An 18,054-nucleotide genomic window follows, 5' to 3' on the forward strand; every position below is an offset into this window, starting at 1 on the left:
AAGAGAGGCTTATTTGAAACTGATCTGGCAGAGGTCAGAGTAACATCTTCAATGTAATGTCATTACAGAGATTGAAAACCTGTCAAAAAGCATGGATACTCTGGTATCGAAAAATGAAGTAGCACATTTTTTAGCAGTCTTTAAGAAAAAAAGTATGCTTTTTAACGCTGTTTGTGAATTTTGGCCAGAAGTCAGCTTCAAGACAACAAGCTTGAAGTATAATAATACTTTTGGAGATTACTGTGTAGGAATCCATGTGGTTTATTCTAAATGCCTTTATTTATAGACAGGAGAACACAACATAAACTGAATATGTACAGTGGTTTCACAAATTAGAGCTATTTGCTTTCATTTACTGTATGTTTGGAGTGCTGCTGTGCATAGGCAATTTAAGCTATATGAATTATGTGACGGAACATAAGAAAAGTGAGAAAGATGCAACAGTAGGTCATGTTTGGTTTTGGTTTATTCGAATGTTTTTTCTAGACATCAATACAAAAAAGCATCAAAGGGCCAAATAGTTGACCACTATCTCAAAACCTAGCTAAGGGGATAATATTTTGAGATTATCCCATGATAACATGAGCTGTATGCAGTGAGAATGGAAAGAGAAAAGGTCTTTTTGGGCCATTTGCAAATCTCATTGTATTTCTTTTCTTGCATTTTGAACCTTGATCTGTCATCTAAGAAAGAATATTTCAAGTCTGTATATCCCTTCTTGTTCTTTAGAAAAACTGATTTATTGCTACAGGTATCTATTGAGTAATAGGTCCCCTCATGTCAACAGGTGCTAATTGCATGAAGGATAGTGGGGAATCCCAGTGCCAGGCAATGGGACCGGACCTAGTGCATGTGGCAAAGTTACACATGACCAGGACAAACCACCCTGCTGAAATATGCCTTGGCTTGCAATGAGGACAAAGGCATTTGCTGCTTCTTGGAATGTACTGCTTATGAAGGACAGTAGACAGAGCAACAAATTGTTATTGCTGAGAACAGGCAAGAGAATGTGTCATTTAGAAAAAGCTGTTGTAAAAGAACCCCTTGCTGCTGCGAAATATTTTTACATCTCAGAAACAGGTGGGAAGCTGAGTGCATTTGTCCTGTCTTTACCAGAACTGTGTAACTGCTTTTAAAGTACAGTTTAAAAAGCCTGTTTGAAACCCCCTCAGCAAGTTCCAGTTTTTGTCTTGTGCTGGAGTGTTTCAGGTAATTTACACAATGACGTTTAAAAGATACAGACACTAGAACGAGTAGCTTTGGTGAACATACACATTTTCAGTTGTGCATGTGGTTGAGTTTAATGTGTAGTTTAATACTTTATTTTACACTTTCATGTAAAGGATAGAGTATAAAACGTGCAGCCTGAGTGGCAAGTCCAAGGATTCCTGTTAGGGTTTGGACTTGCTTTGTCTAATTTGCTGGTGTTGATTTCACTGCATTCTTGATGAAGTTTCTACTCCATTTATGTGCATTTTAAAACTTTCAGATTCAGAAAGAAAAAAATTTTGGTGGTATATGGTTCAAACTGTGCAAGTGCCTTCTGAGTTTATTTACAGTTACTTTTCTAGTGTTTCCTTCTGCTTTGGATTAGGCTTAAGTAGTGATCTCAGCCTCACTATTATTGCAGTTCTGTCTGTCACGCGCACAAGCCTGGCTCCAACTGTGGCATATGCAAGTGTTCCACTTCTCAGTTAATTTATGGTTTTCTCCTAAAAGCATTTGACCACTGGTACCACGTTGTTGCTGTAGTTGCTTCAGTTAATTACTGCTCTTGCATGCAAAAGACTCATACACAATAAAAGGCCCGAATATTGCTGCATGTTTTTAACAAAAGAATAAATTAATTGAATAATGTAAGGTTTGCTATTATTCTGACAGTACATACGAGTAAAAATGTGATGGTGTTAAAAAAAAGGTGTCTTCCAGGCTTTCAGGTTCCTCACAGACAAATCTTGGCCATAAAATTCAGAGCAGCAGCCAGATGGCTGAAACTTGGAAGTGTTGCTGTGGAGTCTAGCAAGAGAAAACACTCCTCAGTAACAGAAGAACATTAACACACTCAGAGTAATACATTACTAGCAGTGATGCCGTACTGCATTGTGGCTTAATTGTGCTTAATGGAGTCCTACAGTCTCTGTGATTTAGCTGCGTGTGTCAAAGCAGGGCACTTCCCAGTTCCTCTGCTTGTAGAAAAATACAGCAGCTTTACACAACCCATTTGATAGAGTACTGGAAGCACCTCAGATATTCCATCTTTCCTCACCCCTCCTTAACAGTTTATCTTTCTCTTCTCTGGTATATTAATGTCACAAATTCAAACCAGACCAAGGAACCCAAACAAAACAAAACCTCTCACAAACACACACTCACCCCCAATACATATTTCCCTGTCCTTCCTCCCCCCCCCCCCCGATATTCTCACCCAGCTTACTTCTGTTTTCTGCTAGACAGGGAAGAGACCTCAGCAGGCTTTTTTTGTCATCCATCCAAAACCATTCACCTTTTAAGAGCATGTGGGTTATGAGAGAGTTGGAATTGACATGTCACATCCCAGGTCAGAAATAATGCCAAAGTCCTCCAGGAAAAGGAGGAAATTGGAACTTGACAGTTCTGGTACGTTTTCAAATCAGAATTGTATTTTTGCTAGTGGATGGATATAAGAGGATTGAGTCCTTGTTTTGTGGAAGATAGTGACAGAATCCACAGGAGGATTGAGTATGACCAGGAGTTTATCGGAAATCTTGTAATACTATCTTCAATACACTTAAAGCAATTTAAAAAGTAACATTTTTAATGCTAACTATCTGTTTGCTCTTAATTAGGTAACTTTCTCAAAATCATCTACTGAGGGTAGTGGTTTTAAGAAGAATTTTTCTCAGGAGTGAATTTGTAGTTCTACCTTTTTTCTTAAAATGTGCATTTTGATATATACAATTCAATGATTTCTAACAACAGAAAGGTGATACAGTAACCATTTGGCTGGCTGTCCAAAACACCTGTGCCAGATCCCCACTAGTAGCATTAAAATCAGTAACATGCACCCTAGATGCTTATACATCACATCTTAGTTATGCAATAGTTGCCTTTTGTCTTTTTGCACATTAAATTTAGAACTGGTTTCTAGCTGAATCATATCACAGCCCAGCTTGTCTAGCCAGGAGTCACTGCACTGAGCCAGTTCCCCCAACTACAAATATAGCTTTGAAAGCTGGAAGAATGGGAAGTGCAACTGAGGCTGAAGGGCAGATGATGCTGTGTGCAGGAAAATCTGCAGCAGAAGACAGGAAAGAAGACAGGAAACTTTTCCTCCAACTTGTCATTTTCCTCCTAATAGACTTAAGTGAAAGGGGCTTCTTTGCCAAACAATTTTACTGAATTCAGTCCCTTTGCATCTACTTAAATGGATGTGGATCTCAGTTTCCTTTAGCAGTTCACCTGAGCCTGCCCAGCAAGCCCACAGTAGAGGAAAGTTCGTGGGTCTGAAGGAACTATTATGTGCTTTAGTGTGTTTGAAATTTTTTAGATGTGAGAGAAATTGTCTTCATGCTCCTCAGGCTTCAGACCTTTACTTGAACTCCATCCTAACCCATGCAATTTCCATAGCAACACTCCTTTTTTAAAAAGCAATAATAAAGGAAAATCCAGGATCAGTTGGCATGGATTGTTTATCTGATCTGCACTGATATCGATACAGGTATAAATAATAAACATGATATAAACCAGATCCAGTGAAAAATGGTGGGGCTTAGTTTTGAAGAGATTGTCAGCCATTTAGATATACAGTTTGTCAGAGGACAGACATTTGCTCCGTGGTTCTGTTCTCCAAAGGGTTTCATTAAATAGTTTTTTGACTTTAGAATGGTTGTACTGTGTTACAAAATGGATTGCTATACTTGTTCTCTCGTGGTGGAAAAAAAGTGCATTAGTATGTAGAGTTGATGGAGCTTCTGTTTGTGAAGTTAAACAACCATATGGCTTTCACTGACAGGACAGGCTACAAAGACATTGGCATCAGAGGCTCTACAGAAACCACCATATAACCCACTTTTAAGTTCAAAAAAAAAGTAGTTTGGATTTGAAAATCCCAGTTAACTTTTAAATAGTTTACTTCCTAGCTATTCTGCTGCTGCCATACTTTTCATCTAATCACGAGTGGTCAGTTTGTGACCTTTCCTGGGTCTGATGGCAGCATGTAAGTACCAGTGTGACTTCTTGTGTAGTGTTGCATCACCTTTTGGTGCCCCTTACACAGATAAGCTTTGAATGCCAGTGTGTTGTCATTGCCTCCTTTTTTTGTCTTCATTGCTAATGCCAGAGGAGTGTTTAAATGTACAGAAATAATGCTCTCTCTTGCCTGTGTACAACTGGGAGAAATTTTTTTGTGGTCTCCTGTGGTCAGAGGCAACTACGTCATTTTTAGAATCTGATCAAATGCCACTTTGAAACAAATCAGATTTGTGCCCTCAAGTATTTATTTGTTTGTTTGTTTCAAATTTCTGAATATATGTTCACTTCTCTTTCCATATGACCTAACTTCAGACCTTTTAAAGTTAAATGTTAAGGTCTTTTCTTGCCACACCAGTAGAAAAAGGCACTTCTGGAGAGTCATAAATTTTAGTTTTCTGTTTTACAGTGACACAAAATACTCTCTGGAGATGGGGCTGGGGTCCTCTCTACGCCTGAGTGATAGGCTCAGATTTAGACATTCAGCTCAGGTACACCTACAGTCAGACAGGTGAATCTTAGTTAAAAACCAAAAGGAGATGATTTAGCAAAGCCTGTTGTTTACTGTTAAGGTGCCAAGTTTTGCTTTGAGTGAAAGTGTTTGGGGAATGATTGGAGAAGTTGTTCACCTCTCAGGGCAAAGGGAAGGGAGCCTCAGGTGGGGCGAGCAGGACTTGGCAGTCAACAGCTGCAAATAAGGAGGAAGTCAACATTGTTCTTAAAGTGGCACAGCACCTCTCTCAGTGCAGGCAAGGCCTATTTTCTTTCCTCTTTTTCTACATCTGCAGACACTTTGATAGAGCCCTAAGAAGGAGCAGGGCAGAGTCAGGCATTCCCTGTGGCACAGTTGAGGTCTTGGTGCCTTTGCTTCAGATGCAAAATGCTTTGCAATGCTATGTTAGTTACACCCCTTGTACAGACACAGCAAATTCTCTGTAGCTGTCTGGTTTAAGAACCAGCACAAACTAGACATGATCCTTTTTTCATTTTATGTATTTGATTATAATGATGTAAACAGGAGCCAGTGTATTTTTTTTACAAGAGTGAGTGACCTATTTTCCTATATCATAGGTAGCTTGTTCTGAATACAGTGTAGTTTGGTTAGTTCCCAACCTACAGCTCATAGATGTTTTACCTTCAAAATGTTTCTGATGTTGTGCCACAGTTAAAGGAGATGAAAAAGCCTAGAACTGCCACCAGCACACACCAGTGTGGTGCTGCTTGCAGCAGGTTACTTGCAACAAATACATGGGCCAGTAAAAGTTCAGTCATCCTTTTTTTTATTTTTCTTCTTTTAAGCCTTTCAAAACACAGTGAGGACTTTGCAGCACACCTTTTCTGATTTTAAAGTACTTGATTTATTACTTGCCTTTTCACCACACGGTAACTATTCCCTTGAAAGTAACTCAGTTTATGCTTAAGTGTGAAGAAAAGAGCACAAAAAACCCCTTCTACTAATTATTTTCTTCATCAATTTACAAGTAGGAAATAAATGTATTAGATTAGAAAATATCTGCAGTCTTCATTGCAACATTGTTGCCGTCTATAGTTTGAAATTAGCTTTACATACGTGTGCCATTTTAGAACTCAGATAACCAGCAGTTAAAGCATAGACTATAATAATATTCTGCAGTAAGTGGCAATATTAGCAAAAGGGGAAATGGTGAGAGACCAAGACTTCAGTGGTTTTCTTTAAACTGCTTGTTAGTTGTTCCAGTGGGTCTTCTGGTTCCTGATCACGCTGTCTTTGGAGACTGTGCTAGTTAAGAAACAGACAGAAAAAATCAGTGGTGTGTGGGTGGGAATATTGCATTTGCAAAACCAGAGCTTTTCTTTACTAACATTATATACATATTTCTTGGTTACTCTGACTTCTTTCCCTATCGGGTCTGGTTTTTTTAGAAAACTCGTACTCCTGTATTATCCACATTGCTTTAGTGTAAGAAAAACCAGATATTCCTTGTCTGTAGAGCTCTTCACAGAACTCAGGTTCTTCTCAAGTGCACCAAACATTAGTATGTACATAGCAACCATCAGCACCAGCTCCTTAAAACCAAAGGTATTCACTACTGGATCTGTTTGCTTGCATTAGGTCAGAGAGAGGAACTAACTGGTACATAGAATCTATATCTCTTGCTGGCTTGCTACTCCTTATACTTGCATTTCTTTAGAGAAAGATTTGGAAGGTGAGGGAGAGCAGTGAGACAACCATGAGACTAATGGAGATAAATGCAGACTTTCACTGAATTTTCTCTACAGCAATAAAATAACTTTATGACTGGGAGGGGGAAGGATTCGTACAGTTGTATTGTTAACATCCAGAATTGTGTTTTTCTCACTCTCTTAGCAATGTCAAAAGTATTCTTCAAAGAGTCACACAGTATTTATTATTAAATAGGATGGCAACTGCCATCTGTCACATCAGGCAACATCAGCAAATCAGTTGCTACTTGATGTTAGAAATCATAGTGGGAATGTTATTTTTAGGGAAAATAGCCAGCTTCTCTTGACAATGAGAGAAGCACTCAGTATGGAAGGTATTTATTATGTTTATTTTGAATGCAGCTGTGTAAAGTCGTCAGTTTAGGACCGTTTTAGTTTAGATGGTGAAGAATGAACAGTCATCTGTAGGTGGAAAAAAAGCCAATTTGAGTGAGTTTGGTTACATTGCATTTAGGTATTAATTTTGACATTCAAAAAACTGTCACTCATGCAGGATTGCAGTGGCTGTGAAAAATATTGTTAGAAAGCCAAAATCAGTGGATTCCCTTCTCCTTTCTTTCTCTAGTTTCAATTAATAGATTAGAAAAAAAAAATCTGTAACTTTGCCCTAGAGCAGGATTATCAAGAAATGTTGCAGAACAAAAAATAGACTCACTATAAGATCTATTTCTGTAATTTAATTTCAGATTAAGGCCATGCTTGGAAAGGGTTTACGCAACCCATTTTGGTGTGTATTGAGTGTGTTTAACAGTTAAGAGAAATAGCATAAGAGAAAGTACATTTACTTTTGTGGAGTGTGTTTGTATATATGCTTGTGTGGGTACATGTATATAAATTATACAAAATAGCATGGTTTATACACTGCACATCTTCTGGAGAAGAGAGAATAGTCAGGGAATCCTGTGTTTTGGATAATTTCTCTTTTCCTGCCTTCTGGTCCTTCACCACATTCCAACACAGTCATGATTCATACCAGAAAGTTATCCTTCAGCTAACAAAGGCTAAGCAGCCAACTTCAGCAACTTAATTTAGAGAGATTTTCTCATCTCGTACGACTCTAATTACATGTAAGCCAACAGATCTGGCAAACAAACTCTGGAACAGAGTATTTTCACTCATCTGTCTGAAAACTGTGATAGTAGAAGGGTCAGACTTTGGCCTATTTAGGGGACTGGTTGACAGAGTCCCCTGGGAGCAGTCCTGAAGGGCAAAGGAGCCCAGGGAGGCTGATCATTTTCTTCTTCAGGAAGGAAATCTTAATGGTGCAGGAGCAGGGCATCTCCTTGTGCTAAAAGATGAGTCAGAGAGAAAGGCAATGGGCCTGGCTGAACAGAAACCTTTGGCTGGAACTCAGGAAAAAAATGGGAGTTTATGACCTTCAGAAGAAGGTGTAGGGAACTCGGGAGGACTACAGGGATGTCATGAGGTTATGCAGGTAGAAAATCAGAAGGGCCAAAACTCAGCTAGAATGTAATCTGGCCCCTGCTGTAAAAGCCAATAAAAAGGTTTCTATAAATGTATTAGCAAACAAAGGGCTAAGGAGATTCTCCATTCTTTGTTGGATGGGGGGGGAAACAGTGACAAAGGATGAGGAAAAGGGAGGTACTCCATGTCTTCTTTGTCTCAGTCTTTAATAGTTGTACTCCATGTATCCATCCCCCTGAGTTAGAAGAGGGGGATGGAGAGCAGAGTGAAGGTCCTGTAATCCAAGGGGAAAAGGTCAGTGGCCTGCTACACCACTTATTTACATACAAGTCTGTGGGGCTGGATGGGAGCCACTCAAGGCTAACGATCGTACTTGACACCTGTGAGGCCAAACCTCAAATCCTGTGTTCAGTGTTGGGCCCCTCACTACAAGAAAGACATTGAGCCACTGGATCATGTCCAGAGAAGGGTGATGGAGCTGGACTAGAGTCTGGAGCACAAGTTTTAGGAGTAGTGGATGAAGGAACTGGGTTTGTTTAAAGGGGCCTGAGGCGGAACCTTGACTCTCTCTGTAGCTACCTAAGAGGAGTTTGTAGCCAGGTGGGGGTCAGTCTCTTCTGCCAGGTAACAAGAGACAGGATGAGAGGAAATGGCCTCAAGTTGTGCCAGGGGAGGTTTAGATTGGATATTAGGAAAAATTTCTTCACAATAGGGTTTGTCAAGCATTGGAACAGGATGCCTAGGGAAGCGGTGGAATCATCATCCCTGGGTGTATTTAAAAGATGTAGATGTGGAATTCAGGGATATGCTTTAGTGGTAGACTTGGCAGTGCTGTGTTAGCTCAACAGTCTTGTTGTACTTAACAATCTTAAAGGTCTTTTCCAACCTAAATGGTTCTATGAAAAAAAAAATGTATAAAAATGGTCATTTGTACACGTGTGAAAGATTTGTGGACAAAAAGATACAACTGAGAGGCTTATTTCCTTATGAGCAAAAGCCACAAGGCTTTGGATCCCTTTCCCATCCCTCCAGTTTGCCTACAGCAAACTGGAGAATATAGAGAATAAACCTAGAAGAGAAATTGCAGCAAATACACCTGGAAAGATCCTTTAGGTAAAGTTTGTCCATTCTGTCACTAGGAAGCAGTTAGTTAAATTTTAGCTCTTGAATAATACTACAGAAAGGAAAAAAAACCCACACAATTTATTTGCATTTATAAATTGCATTGAATTTTAGAAATAGTTGAAAAAATAATATGCACCAAGTATCTTTTCTCCACTCTCTTTTTTAAGTTAATTCTAGGCAGGTAGACTAAGCATTGCAAGCATTCAGGTTCTGGTAAGAGTGCTCAAAGAATCATATTTCATCTTTCATAATTTCCCCTGGCTTGTGTTTGGCATGGAATTTTGTTTTCATTTAATGATTTCCCTGTTCCTTTCATTTCCATCAGGAGAGAGAAACAGAAGAAGGAGATGTCAGGTGGCTTTCAGTTATATGCCTCAAAATGAAGATGAACTGGAATTAAAAGTTGGCGACATCATTGAAGTTGTGGGAGAGGTGAGCACATCCTTAGTTGACTATACACACATGCAGTACTGACATATCTTGTGCATGCTAAACTCTTCAATACAGTCTGTTTTAAGACATAATTTAAACCAGACATTTTTCTGGTATACTGACCTTTCTGGTATGGATTGCTGTTGGGCATGAGGGGATGTTGCTGGTTTTTTTATGGATTTTGTAACTTTTTCCCTATAGCACTTTTGCCGGTTCTTCTCAATCAGTTGGTGTTTCAGAGTTCTGTTCAGGGAAAGAGCTCTAAGTTTGTTCTACAGAGCTCTTGAATTTATATCTCTGAGGAACCAAAGATTATATCAGAAGAAGCTTTTCACAGTTTTAGTAAGCCAGTCACAGGGAAAATTACGTTTGCGAAGTTAAACAAATTTAAGAAATTTACTTGAATCTCCACTGGAGTTCACCATTTGTCATCTTTGCCATCAAACTTTAAGAATTTCATTTTAGTCTAATCAGTTTAAAAAAAACCCTAAAATCAAGCAAAAAAACCCCCAACAAAACATTTGAGACTTGAGATTCATTTATTTTGGGTGCAGATAGATGTGGAAAATTAATACACATCCCTTAGATGGACTGGGGACAACCTACAAAAGCTTGGACAGAGATACAGAAATTTTCTTTGTGTGAGTAAATCTGGGTGCAGTATCAAGGAATGATGTTCACTCCCAATACCTTCAGTGTTCCATTAGAGATTTTACAAATATCTTCTTGAGTTTAATAGCAAGAAGAACCAAAGTCAAAATTATAACGTGCATTCTTTAACTAGAATGTATTCAGACTCATTTATTCTTTATTTACTTAGCTTTAAAAAGACCTTAGTCTGCTCAAGCAGCCAATAAAAGGTGTGTTTCAGCTTGTATCATTTATTTGTAAGATTTTTTCTCCCCTGTGACTCAGCAGTTAGGACGTTAACATTAATTTACTTCTTCCTACATCTGTCACTTAAAAAATCAGTTCTAAAAGAATATAAATTCTACTGCAACCTACATGACATCCAGCATTTTCTTATGAGAGATTAAATTCTCACTTCTGAATGTAAGAAGCTTAGTGATCACTGGTTTTGCTTTAACCTGGCTGTGCATGCCAGCTCTGCACATCATTCTTCCTGGAATCAGACATGATGCGCCACTTAAATAACCTTATTCTGTCTGTGAACAGTTTTGTAATGGGGGAATTCAAGGTTGTAAGATATTTAAGAGCATATTTTGAAGACAATGTAAACTTGATATTATAACGAGTTTCACGGCATCACATAAGCTGTTTTCATTGGGCACTTTGAGGTAAATTTGACCTCACATGGCCACAGAAATATTACTTAAAATTTTTAAGTCTGTGTCTTTCCAGAGTAAATTGATGGAGTGAAACCCTTTCCTAGTATCCAGCCAACAAACTAACCCTACCAAATGAATAAGTAATTACTGAGTAATTAAATAATTTAGATGAGACACGAGGCTTCTCTTACAAAATGCATTTCTTGTCTTTTTATAAATTTGAGCAACTTAATTATAAATAACAGATTTATTTATATCCAAATGAGACTGAAATAGTTTACATTAAAATTGAAAAATGTAGAACTATAAAAGTGAAACATTCCATGTACTTGCATATGTGTGCTTATAGTTAAGGGCATGCTTTTTGTAACCCACTTGGATTGCTGATTACAGACTTCCTAGTCTTAAATTTGTACCCTGAATTGCTACTGTTGAGGAAAACATTGACAACTTTCTTATTTTAAGGTTTAAGAAAATATATTGTCTAGGGCTGCTTTTTTGATTGGCAGATATAAAGAATGTCATGATGGAATTAGTTTTACTGTAGTGTGGAACAGGACTGCTCATGGATAGCTTGAACTGCTGGTCATAAGTAAATGCCGAAGAACAGCTGACATAGGTGAGGCTGTGCCCACTTTGACCTTATAAAATACCCTGTTCTGTCAGCTACTGAAGCAGAAGGTCAGCTTCAGGCTTCATCTAGTGCATTCATGCGTTGTAGAGCATTGTCCAACTTCTGGGTGGAACTAGATCAGCTGGTGGAAGAGGGAAAATAGGAATCTAGAGAAAAAATTCTCAGTCCCTCGGGAAATGTTATTGTGGGGCCTTTATTTTCCATCATGGTTGATACCAAGCAGTTGATGTCAAATACTTATTGTTATTACTTCCTCTTCTGCTCTTATTATAGTAGTGCTAATTCCTCGAAAAAGTAGGGCAGAGTATTTATTTTGAAACAGGAACTTTATTTGATGCAAGAAGTTGCACCAACCAATGTGCTGATTTCACTTTTTACCCTTCTGCTTTTAGATAATGCTGCATAAAGTCATTGAAATAGCATTCACAGTGTTAATGTCATTATACAATTAAAAAATATGGCTTCCTCACTTGTGAAAATTGAGGTGTTTTGTTTTGGTTTTTTGCAAGGGCCAAAATCATGCTGTGTTATTGTACAAAAAAAATATAAAACCACAGCAAAAAACCCTCCCACATAGGTAACAATTGGAGACAATTCTTGTAAAATACCAGTTTGGTTTATTATTACTCAAGACTGAAAACTGGAGGACATCTTCAGCATTATTTACAGTGGTTCAGTGTGTAATTGGAACATAAATGGTCATTTACTTTCCATTTCCAGTTGTTCCTTTCTCTTACCCCATCTTTTTATTCATGAGTAGGTCTCAGATTCCCATAGATAGTATTTTATTGTCTCCTTCTAAGAAAGTTGCATCAGTTGAATTAATTAGTTTTAAATTGACTTTGATTAATATTTTCAAATCTCTATGGATTTCTGCTTAGTTGAAAATAAATCGATTCCTAACTGACTTATGGCAAACTGAACCTGGTATTGCTTAGGTCAGACACTGTCTATGTATCTTTATGTGGCTATTGAGGAAAAAAAGTCTTAAAATGTTGCTTGTGATTGACAACATTAAACTTTTGCTGTTGCAAAGAAAAGTTAATTGAGCTTTATCCTTAAAGAAGTGTGTTCTGCTCTTCCTCAAACCCGTTCAAGTTCACTGCCTCCAGCACAGGGTTGACAGAAGGGAACACAAGTGTCAGCTGCCTCCATCAGTGTCCAAGTGTGTTTCCCCAGACTCCCAGTGAAAACAGGTTACACTGACATCACACAGTGATGTGCTGAGGATGAGGATGTCTTCCCTTCTCCAACCTCTGCTTCAGAGTGTAGAGGTGTAGTAGCATCTAAAGCTGCCCAGATCCTTCTTCCTGGTGCCAACAGATTGGATGTGATACTTTTGAAAGGGTTTTTATGTCTGTAGTAGTGGTAGATAAAATTGGAAATTCCTCCTGTGATAAAAGTGGTTTGGGGCTGTAGAGTGGATTGAAACAGTAGCAAGTGTGAGTTGTTGCCAGATGAATGTCCTTGGAGGCTGTATGTGTTAAGAATTAGCAGTTCCTTTCTATTTGTCCTAAATAGTTGGAAATTAATTATGTTAAGATCAAACATTCAACACAATAGATAAAATGCTTGTTGTTAAAATAGAGGTTTCCATAACTACAGAGACCCTGATGCCCATGAGACATTAATTAACAGACTTAAATTAAAAGTACATTTAAAACTTAACAAGAAAAGCATTTTCATCATTGTTTATGTTCACGTTTATTATGTGATTGATAGCTTTTTGCTTGTCATTTTCCTACCTCATTAGCTATAACTCTAATTAAAGTTGTCCCAAAATACAACTGTAACTAATTGTCTTATTAAATGCAGATATCTGAATTCCAATTATGTTTCACCCTTAGACTTTCATGGGATGCCAGATAATTAACCTGCAGCATCAGAGTAAGGACATTTGGCATGTCATTCAGCAGCTCTGAGCCTGCTTTCATTTGGGATTAGTGTGTCGTTGTGCTGCTGTATACCTTTTGGCCTCATCCTGCTGAGAAGTCAGCTTTTTGGCAATGGGTAGTGCATGAAGTTAAGCTCACAAGTCTGTGACTGAGACATTCTGTAATACCATTGAGCTTATTCTTTGACTTTTAGGTAACACTACGATATATTACATGATCAAATCCTATCAGTAGCTCATTTGAAATTATAAAAATACAGACTGAATTTTTACAAATCGGTTGCTTCTTATGGGCAAGATTGGTGGATACGTTTTTTTGTTCTTATTGTGAGATAAAGTGGTGCAACACATGTCCAAGAACAGGATAAACTGGGGTTTGAGCTGGACTCTTCTTACAGTGACCTACTTTGGCAGCTATAGAGTTGAAAGGGGAATGAATATTTAACCGTAGCAAGGGGATGGTCTGTGCCACAATTGCAGAACTATATAATATGCAAGAAAACAACTGGGAATGAATGCTGGGGTTTCACATCTCTCAGTTACTTTTCTGTGGAATGCTGTGGTAAAGTGTTTTTCTGGATCCTTTTCTAACAGGTTGTTCACAAGGACTCAGGGACTACTTGTTTGATTAGTTCATGTGGTAGGAGGCCTTTTTTGGGGGAAATGAGGGTGCAAATACTGCTGAGTCTGTATAGGGACAGGGTCATCCCAATTCTGTGTGATTGCTTTCACTGCTCTTTAGTGTCTTTTTTAGAAGAGGATGTTAAAAAACTTAACAAAACCATGAATGACAAAAGCAAACAAAGAAAAATTCCCCAAGCACATTTTGACATTGTAAAATAAAGAACTCCGAAGCTGAAAAGATTCCCCAATACAAGGTACTTGTGCAGTTTTTAATTCTTACCTTCTGCACCCGAGTTATCAAACAGTTTCCAAATGTGCTGTAGCAGAGTCCCAAGGGATGGTTGGTGCCTCATGGGTACAGCTCCTCTGAATGCACTCCCAGAATAAGCCATCAAGTGGCACTGTAGGCACCATCTTCTGTTCAGGTCTTGTGTCCAAAATTTATTTTCCCATTGGCAGCAAATGTGATTTTTTTTATTTTGCCTCTTGGGAATCTATGTTTTTAATTTCCTTTCAACATATGATTGCTTTTGTCCTTTAAACTCATGATTTTCCGTTAGAATTTATAAACTAAGGGACCTTTTTCCTTTGCTTTCTGTGCTTTAGTTCTCTCAAAGCAAAAGAAAATTTGTTGACCTTGGGCTTCTCTCCTTCCTGTTGCCTGCCTCTGGCATTGCTTTTGTTCCTGGGACTATGTTTTGGTTTTAACAGTCCAGAAAAACTTTGTTAGGGTCCAGGGAGACTTTCTTCCATCTGAAACCTTTCCTGACTCAGAGCCTCCCTCATCTGCCCTGGCTAAGCTGTAAGTAGTCTGTCAGCCCAATAGGCAAAGCTGCAGGTTTTAGAAAATCTTGTGGAATGAGCCAATACAGGAATTTATTGGAAATACACTTTAGGTCAGTGATTCCAAGGTGCTGAACATTTTAATCATTTAACAACTTTAGCCTATTAATTATATAGCAAGGTGTAAGCAAGCAGCTGGGGCAGTCTTAGACATTCTGGCAAGCAGCTGCTGGTAGTTGGCCTCAGCATTTCCTGCTGGTTTGGGATATCCTGTCGTGGAGTTACAGGGGTGGCCCCCCGGTTCTCTCAGGAGAAGGTGCTTCTAAGGCTTGTAGCAGCAAAGGTTTGTTGCACTACAAGTCAGGATGACCTTTCTTTCTTTGAAGGGGGATGTTGCAGATTGTATTGGCAGTGAAGGGAAAACCTTCACATAAAATGTAAAGTGTCTTCACTTTTGGATTATCTTAATCTTGTCGTCCTAGTGACCTACTAAAGTGATTTTGTTTTCTTTGGTTGCTTTACAGTTACAGAATAAAACCATATTCCTGGTCTGAAATAGAATTATTATATTTGCTTGAAGGCTTGAAATGCTATCCTTTTTATTTTTTTTACTTTAAGCATGGAAATAGGCTGATTTCAATAAATTTTTGTTATTTTCTAAGCAGCTTAGTGTCCTAGCCTCTGTATATCCTTAGGAGAACTTCGTGTTTGTGTGCCTGAATGCCTCACTCATATAATTCTCTGGTATTTTCCTGTCTGTCCACTTCCATGGTATCTAATTTGAGTACTTGATTTATTATTTCTTATTTATATTATTACTTTTAAGTAAAATTAACTATTACAGCCTTGTACTGTCTTTGTAGTCTGGGTTGTTATTGTGTGCTGGGATCTCACAATTTGATTAAACATTTACTTTCTCATGAAGTAAAACAGTATATTTCAAATTATTTTCATCTATATTTGGTTTATAGTTTACAAAAAAGCTCATTTACATTAAAAAAGGCTCTAGTGGTTGAGTAATTAAATTACAACAAAAGCACAATAATCTTTCCTCATTGAAAATTTAAAACAACTAAAGCCCAACGATACTGGAAGAACATTTGAATGTCGCATAATTATTATATAGATTAAATCCCAAAGTCCAGGCTTCTTAATGGGATGAATTTCTCTACAGCTGATGAACCACTCTCTGGTGACATTGTTCATTTCTATCTCGTTCAGTCACATCCAAGTGTTAGATTGCATATTGCATCTGTCCCTGCCCCATGCATGGCATTGACTGAGTTGCAGTTGAGTGCATGTTGTTGTTACCTCCTAAATATACAAAGTAATGAAGTATCTTCAGTCATATTCCTATATGTGGTGTGACAGTACTGGCAGCCTACGGGCTTGGCAAGATGAGGATGAGCCACGCCTCTCCAAAAGGCAGTGAACAGATAAAACACACTGAAAACACATCTTAAAAATATCTCTAGATGTATCTGCTTACATTTGGCAGATTGGAAAGATCCTTCTTATGAATTAAAAAAAAACCACTTCATTTGCAGGCTGATCTTACAGTTGGTGTGTAGAATATTATGAATCATAGAACTTCTTATCCAGCATAGGGACATGGACTGCTGAATGAAATCCTTCTCTTTTTAGATTGTTTGGTTCAGCACCTGAATGCTGGGCATAAATCAGGACCTAGATGTATAAATTCTGAAAGCACTTTGTTATAATAGCATGGCAACAAATTTTATTGAGCTCGTGCCTCCAGACGGATTACCCCCATGAATAATGGATTTTCATTTAAAAGGCTTTATTGGCTGTGAATTATTGCAACTTTTCAAACCATATGGTAATGGACTGCCCCAGTTTGGGATAACTAAATCCTAGAGGCATTTTAGTGTTTTCTGTTGCATGGATTTATCTCTAACTGCTGTTTTGAGGCTTAAAGTTATGTAGCAGGTAGCTATAGTGTTTAAAAATACCTAAAGCTTTTGATGCTTTTGGTGAAAATTTCCTACTAAATCTTTGGGAGGCGCAGTTTGACCTGAACCTCTGATATCTTGCTAACATGATTCTGCATTTTCTTGTGGAAAAAAATCTAGGTTTGGCTTTGGATTTTTTTCTGAAGTTGTAGAATTATTGAATACAACATGGTATTATCAGGCAATTAATTTTTCAGTCAAATGGAAAACTTACAATATGATAATGAATGCTGTGAGTATATTCACATCCAGTTTAGATTTACCTGTCTAAAGATCTTTGTATATATGTATATTTCTATACACATATATAGGGATCCATACATCAACATGCCACATGAAAAGTGCTAATGTGAACTGTAAGGAAACTGTGAAGTGTTACCCTGGAAGAAGTAAGCAGGTGAAAATCACTTGAGGAAAAGATGAAACTGGATTATATTGGTCACATTACTTGTGTCAAATAATCTCAGCATCTTGCAAAGCAAGGATCTTGGGAACTGTGTAAATCCTCTGATTAATCTACTGGTCAATCAGCTAATGCAGTTATGGTTTGATGTTTAGCTCTACTCAATATGGCCATCTGGGAATACTGCATTAGAAAAATGGAAATATTTTATTGCTGAAAGACTCTTGGCCATATTGTCTATTTTCTGTATACCAAGATATCATATTTTTATGGGTATATAGTATTTATATAATATTTTATTTAGATATATAATTTGTACATATATATGTGTAGATATATAATTTATCTACTAAGTGTTGTGTGTCGTGCAGTTTCAGTTTTCCATATTGTTTATTATTGGTCTGGAGAGAAGAAAGGGAATATTACTTTTTAGAGACTTTGATACTATAATGTGAAAAATCTCCACCTCACTGAAGTGATTGAGTGATATATATGTATTCTGTCTTCTGAATTTACAACAAGATAATAAGAAGTGCAAGATAACTCCCAGAGTTATGCTGGAGCTCATCATGATTACTGATGAGCTGAGGGGGGGGCAGTGGAGGGAGGGCAAATTTTGTCAGGGACAGGTACTGAGATTAAATGAAAGTCTGATCTGAACTCCTTTCAAATTAAAACAAAAATTCAACTCAAGACAACAAGAAATGTGGGGGTTTGTAGTGAAATTGTATGTGTGACTAAGTTGAAAGAAATGCATACATTCCTCCATATTTTTGGGAAATATTTGGTTGTATTATTAAGAGATTTCTAAGAACTCGAGTTTTTCACAGATAGGGGATAGGAAATGGACTTTTTTTCTGTAGTAATTAACTAGTTTCATTTAAAATGTGGAGTTCTTTTTTTTAACAGTAAACATGAACACCCTCAGCCTTTCTATTTCAGTTGACTTTCTATTTTCATAATTGTGGGGGGAAGGTAGGCAGGAAAGAGATGTGTCAAACTTTATTGGAGGCTGATGTGTC

The 18,054-nt window shown here is 37.8% G+C and overlaps 1 protein-coding gene across 4 annotated transcripts in view; it reads left to right on the top strand.

Annotated features, from left to right (window-relative positions):
* Positions 1-18,054, top strand: part of SH3KBP1 (SH3 domain containing kinase binding protein 1) — a 191,188-nt gene that overhangs the window by 71,157 nt on the left and 101,977 nt on the right. For all 4 annotated transcript variants that reach the window (XR_001922148.1, XM_018084241.1, XM_018084240.1 and 1 more), the window contains exon 3: positions 9,326-9,432. Coding sequence is in view for 3 of the 4 variants with exons in the window: in XM_018084241.1 (XP_017939730.1) it covers positions 9,326-9,432 (107 nt within the window). In the remaining variant the exon portion in view is untranslated. The remainder of the gene's footprint in view (positions 1-9,325; positions 9,433-18,054) is intronic.

Source organism: Manacus vitellinus, unplaced genomic scaffold, assembly GCF_001715985.3.
Source record: "Manacus vitellinus isolate BGI_N305 unplaced genomic scaffold, ASM171598v3 scaffold_7_pilon, whole genome shotgun sequence".
Taxonomy (NCBI): Eukaryota; Metazoa; Chordata; class Aves; order Passeriformes; family Pipridae; genus Manacus; species Manacus vitellinus.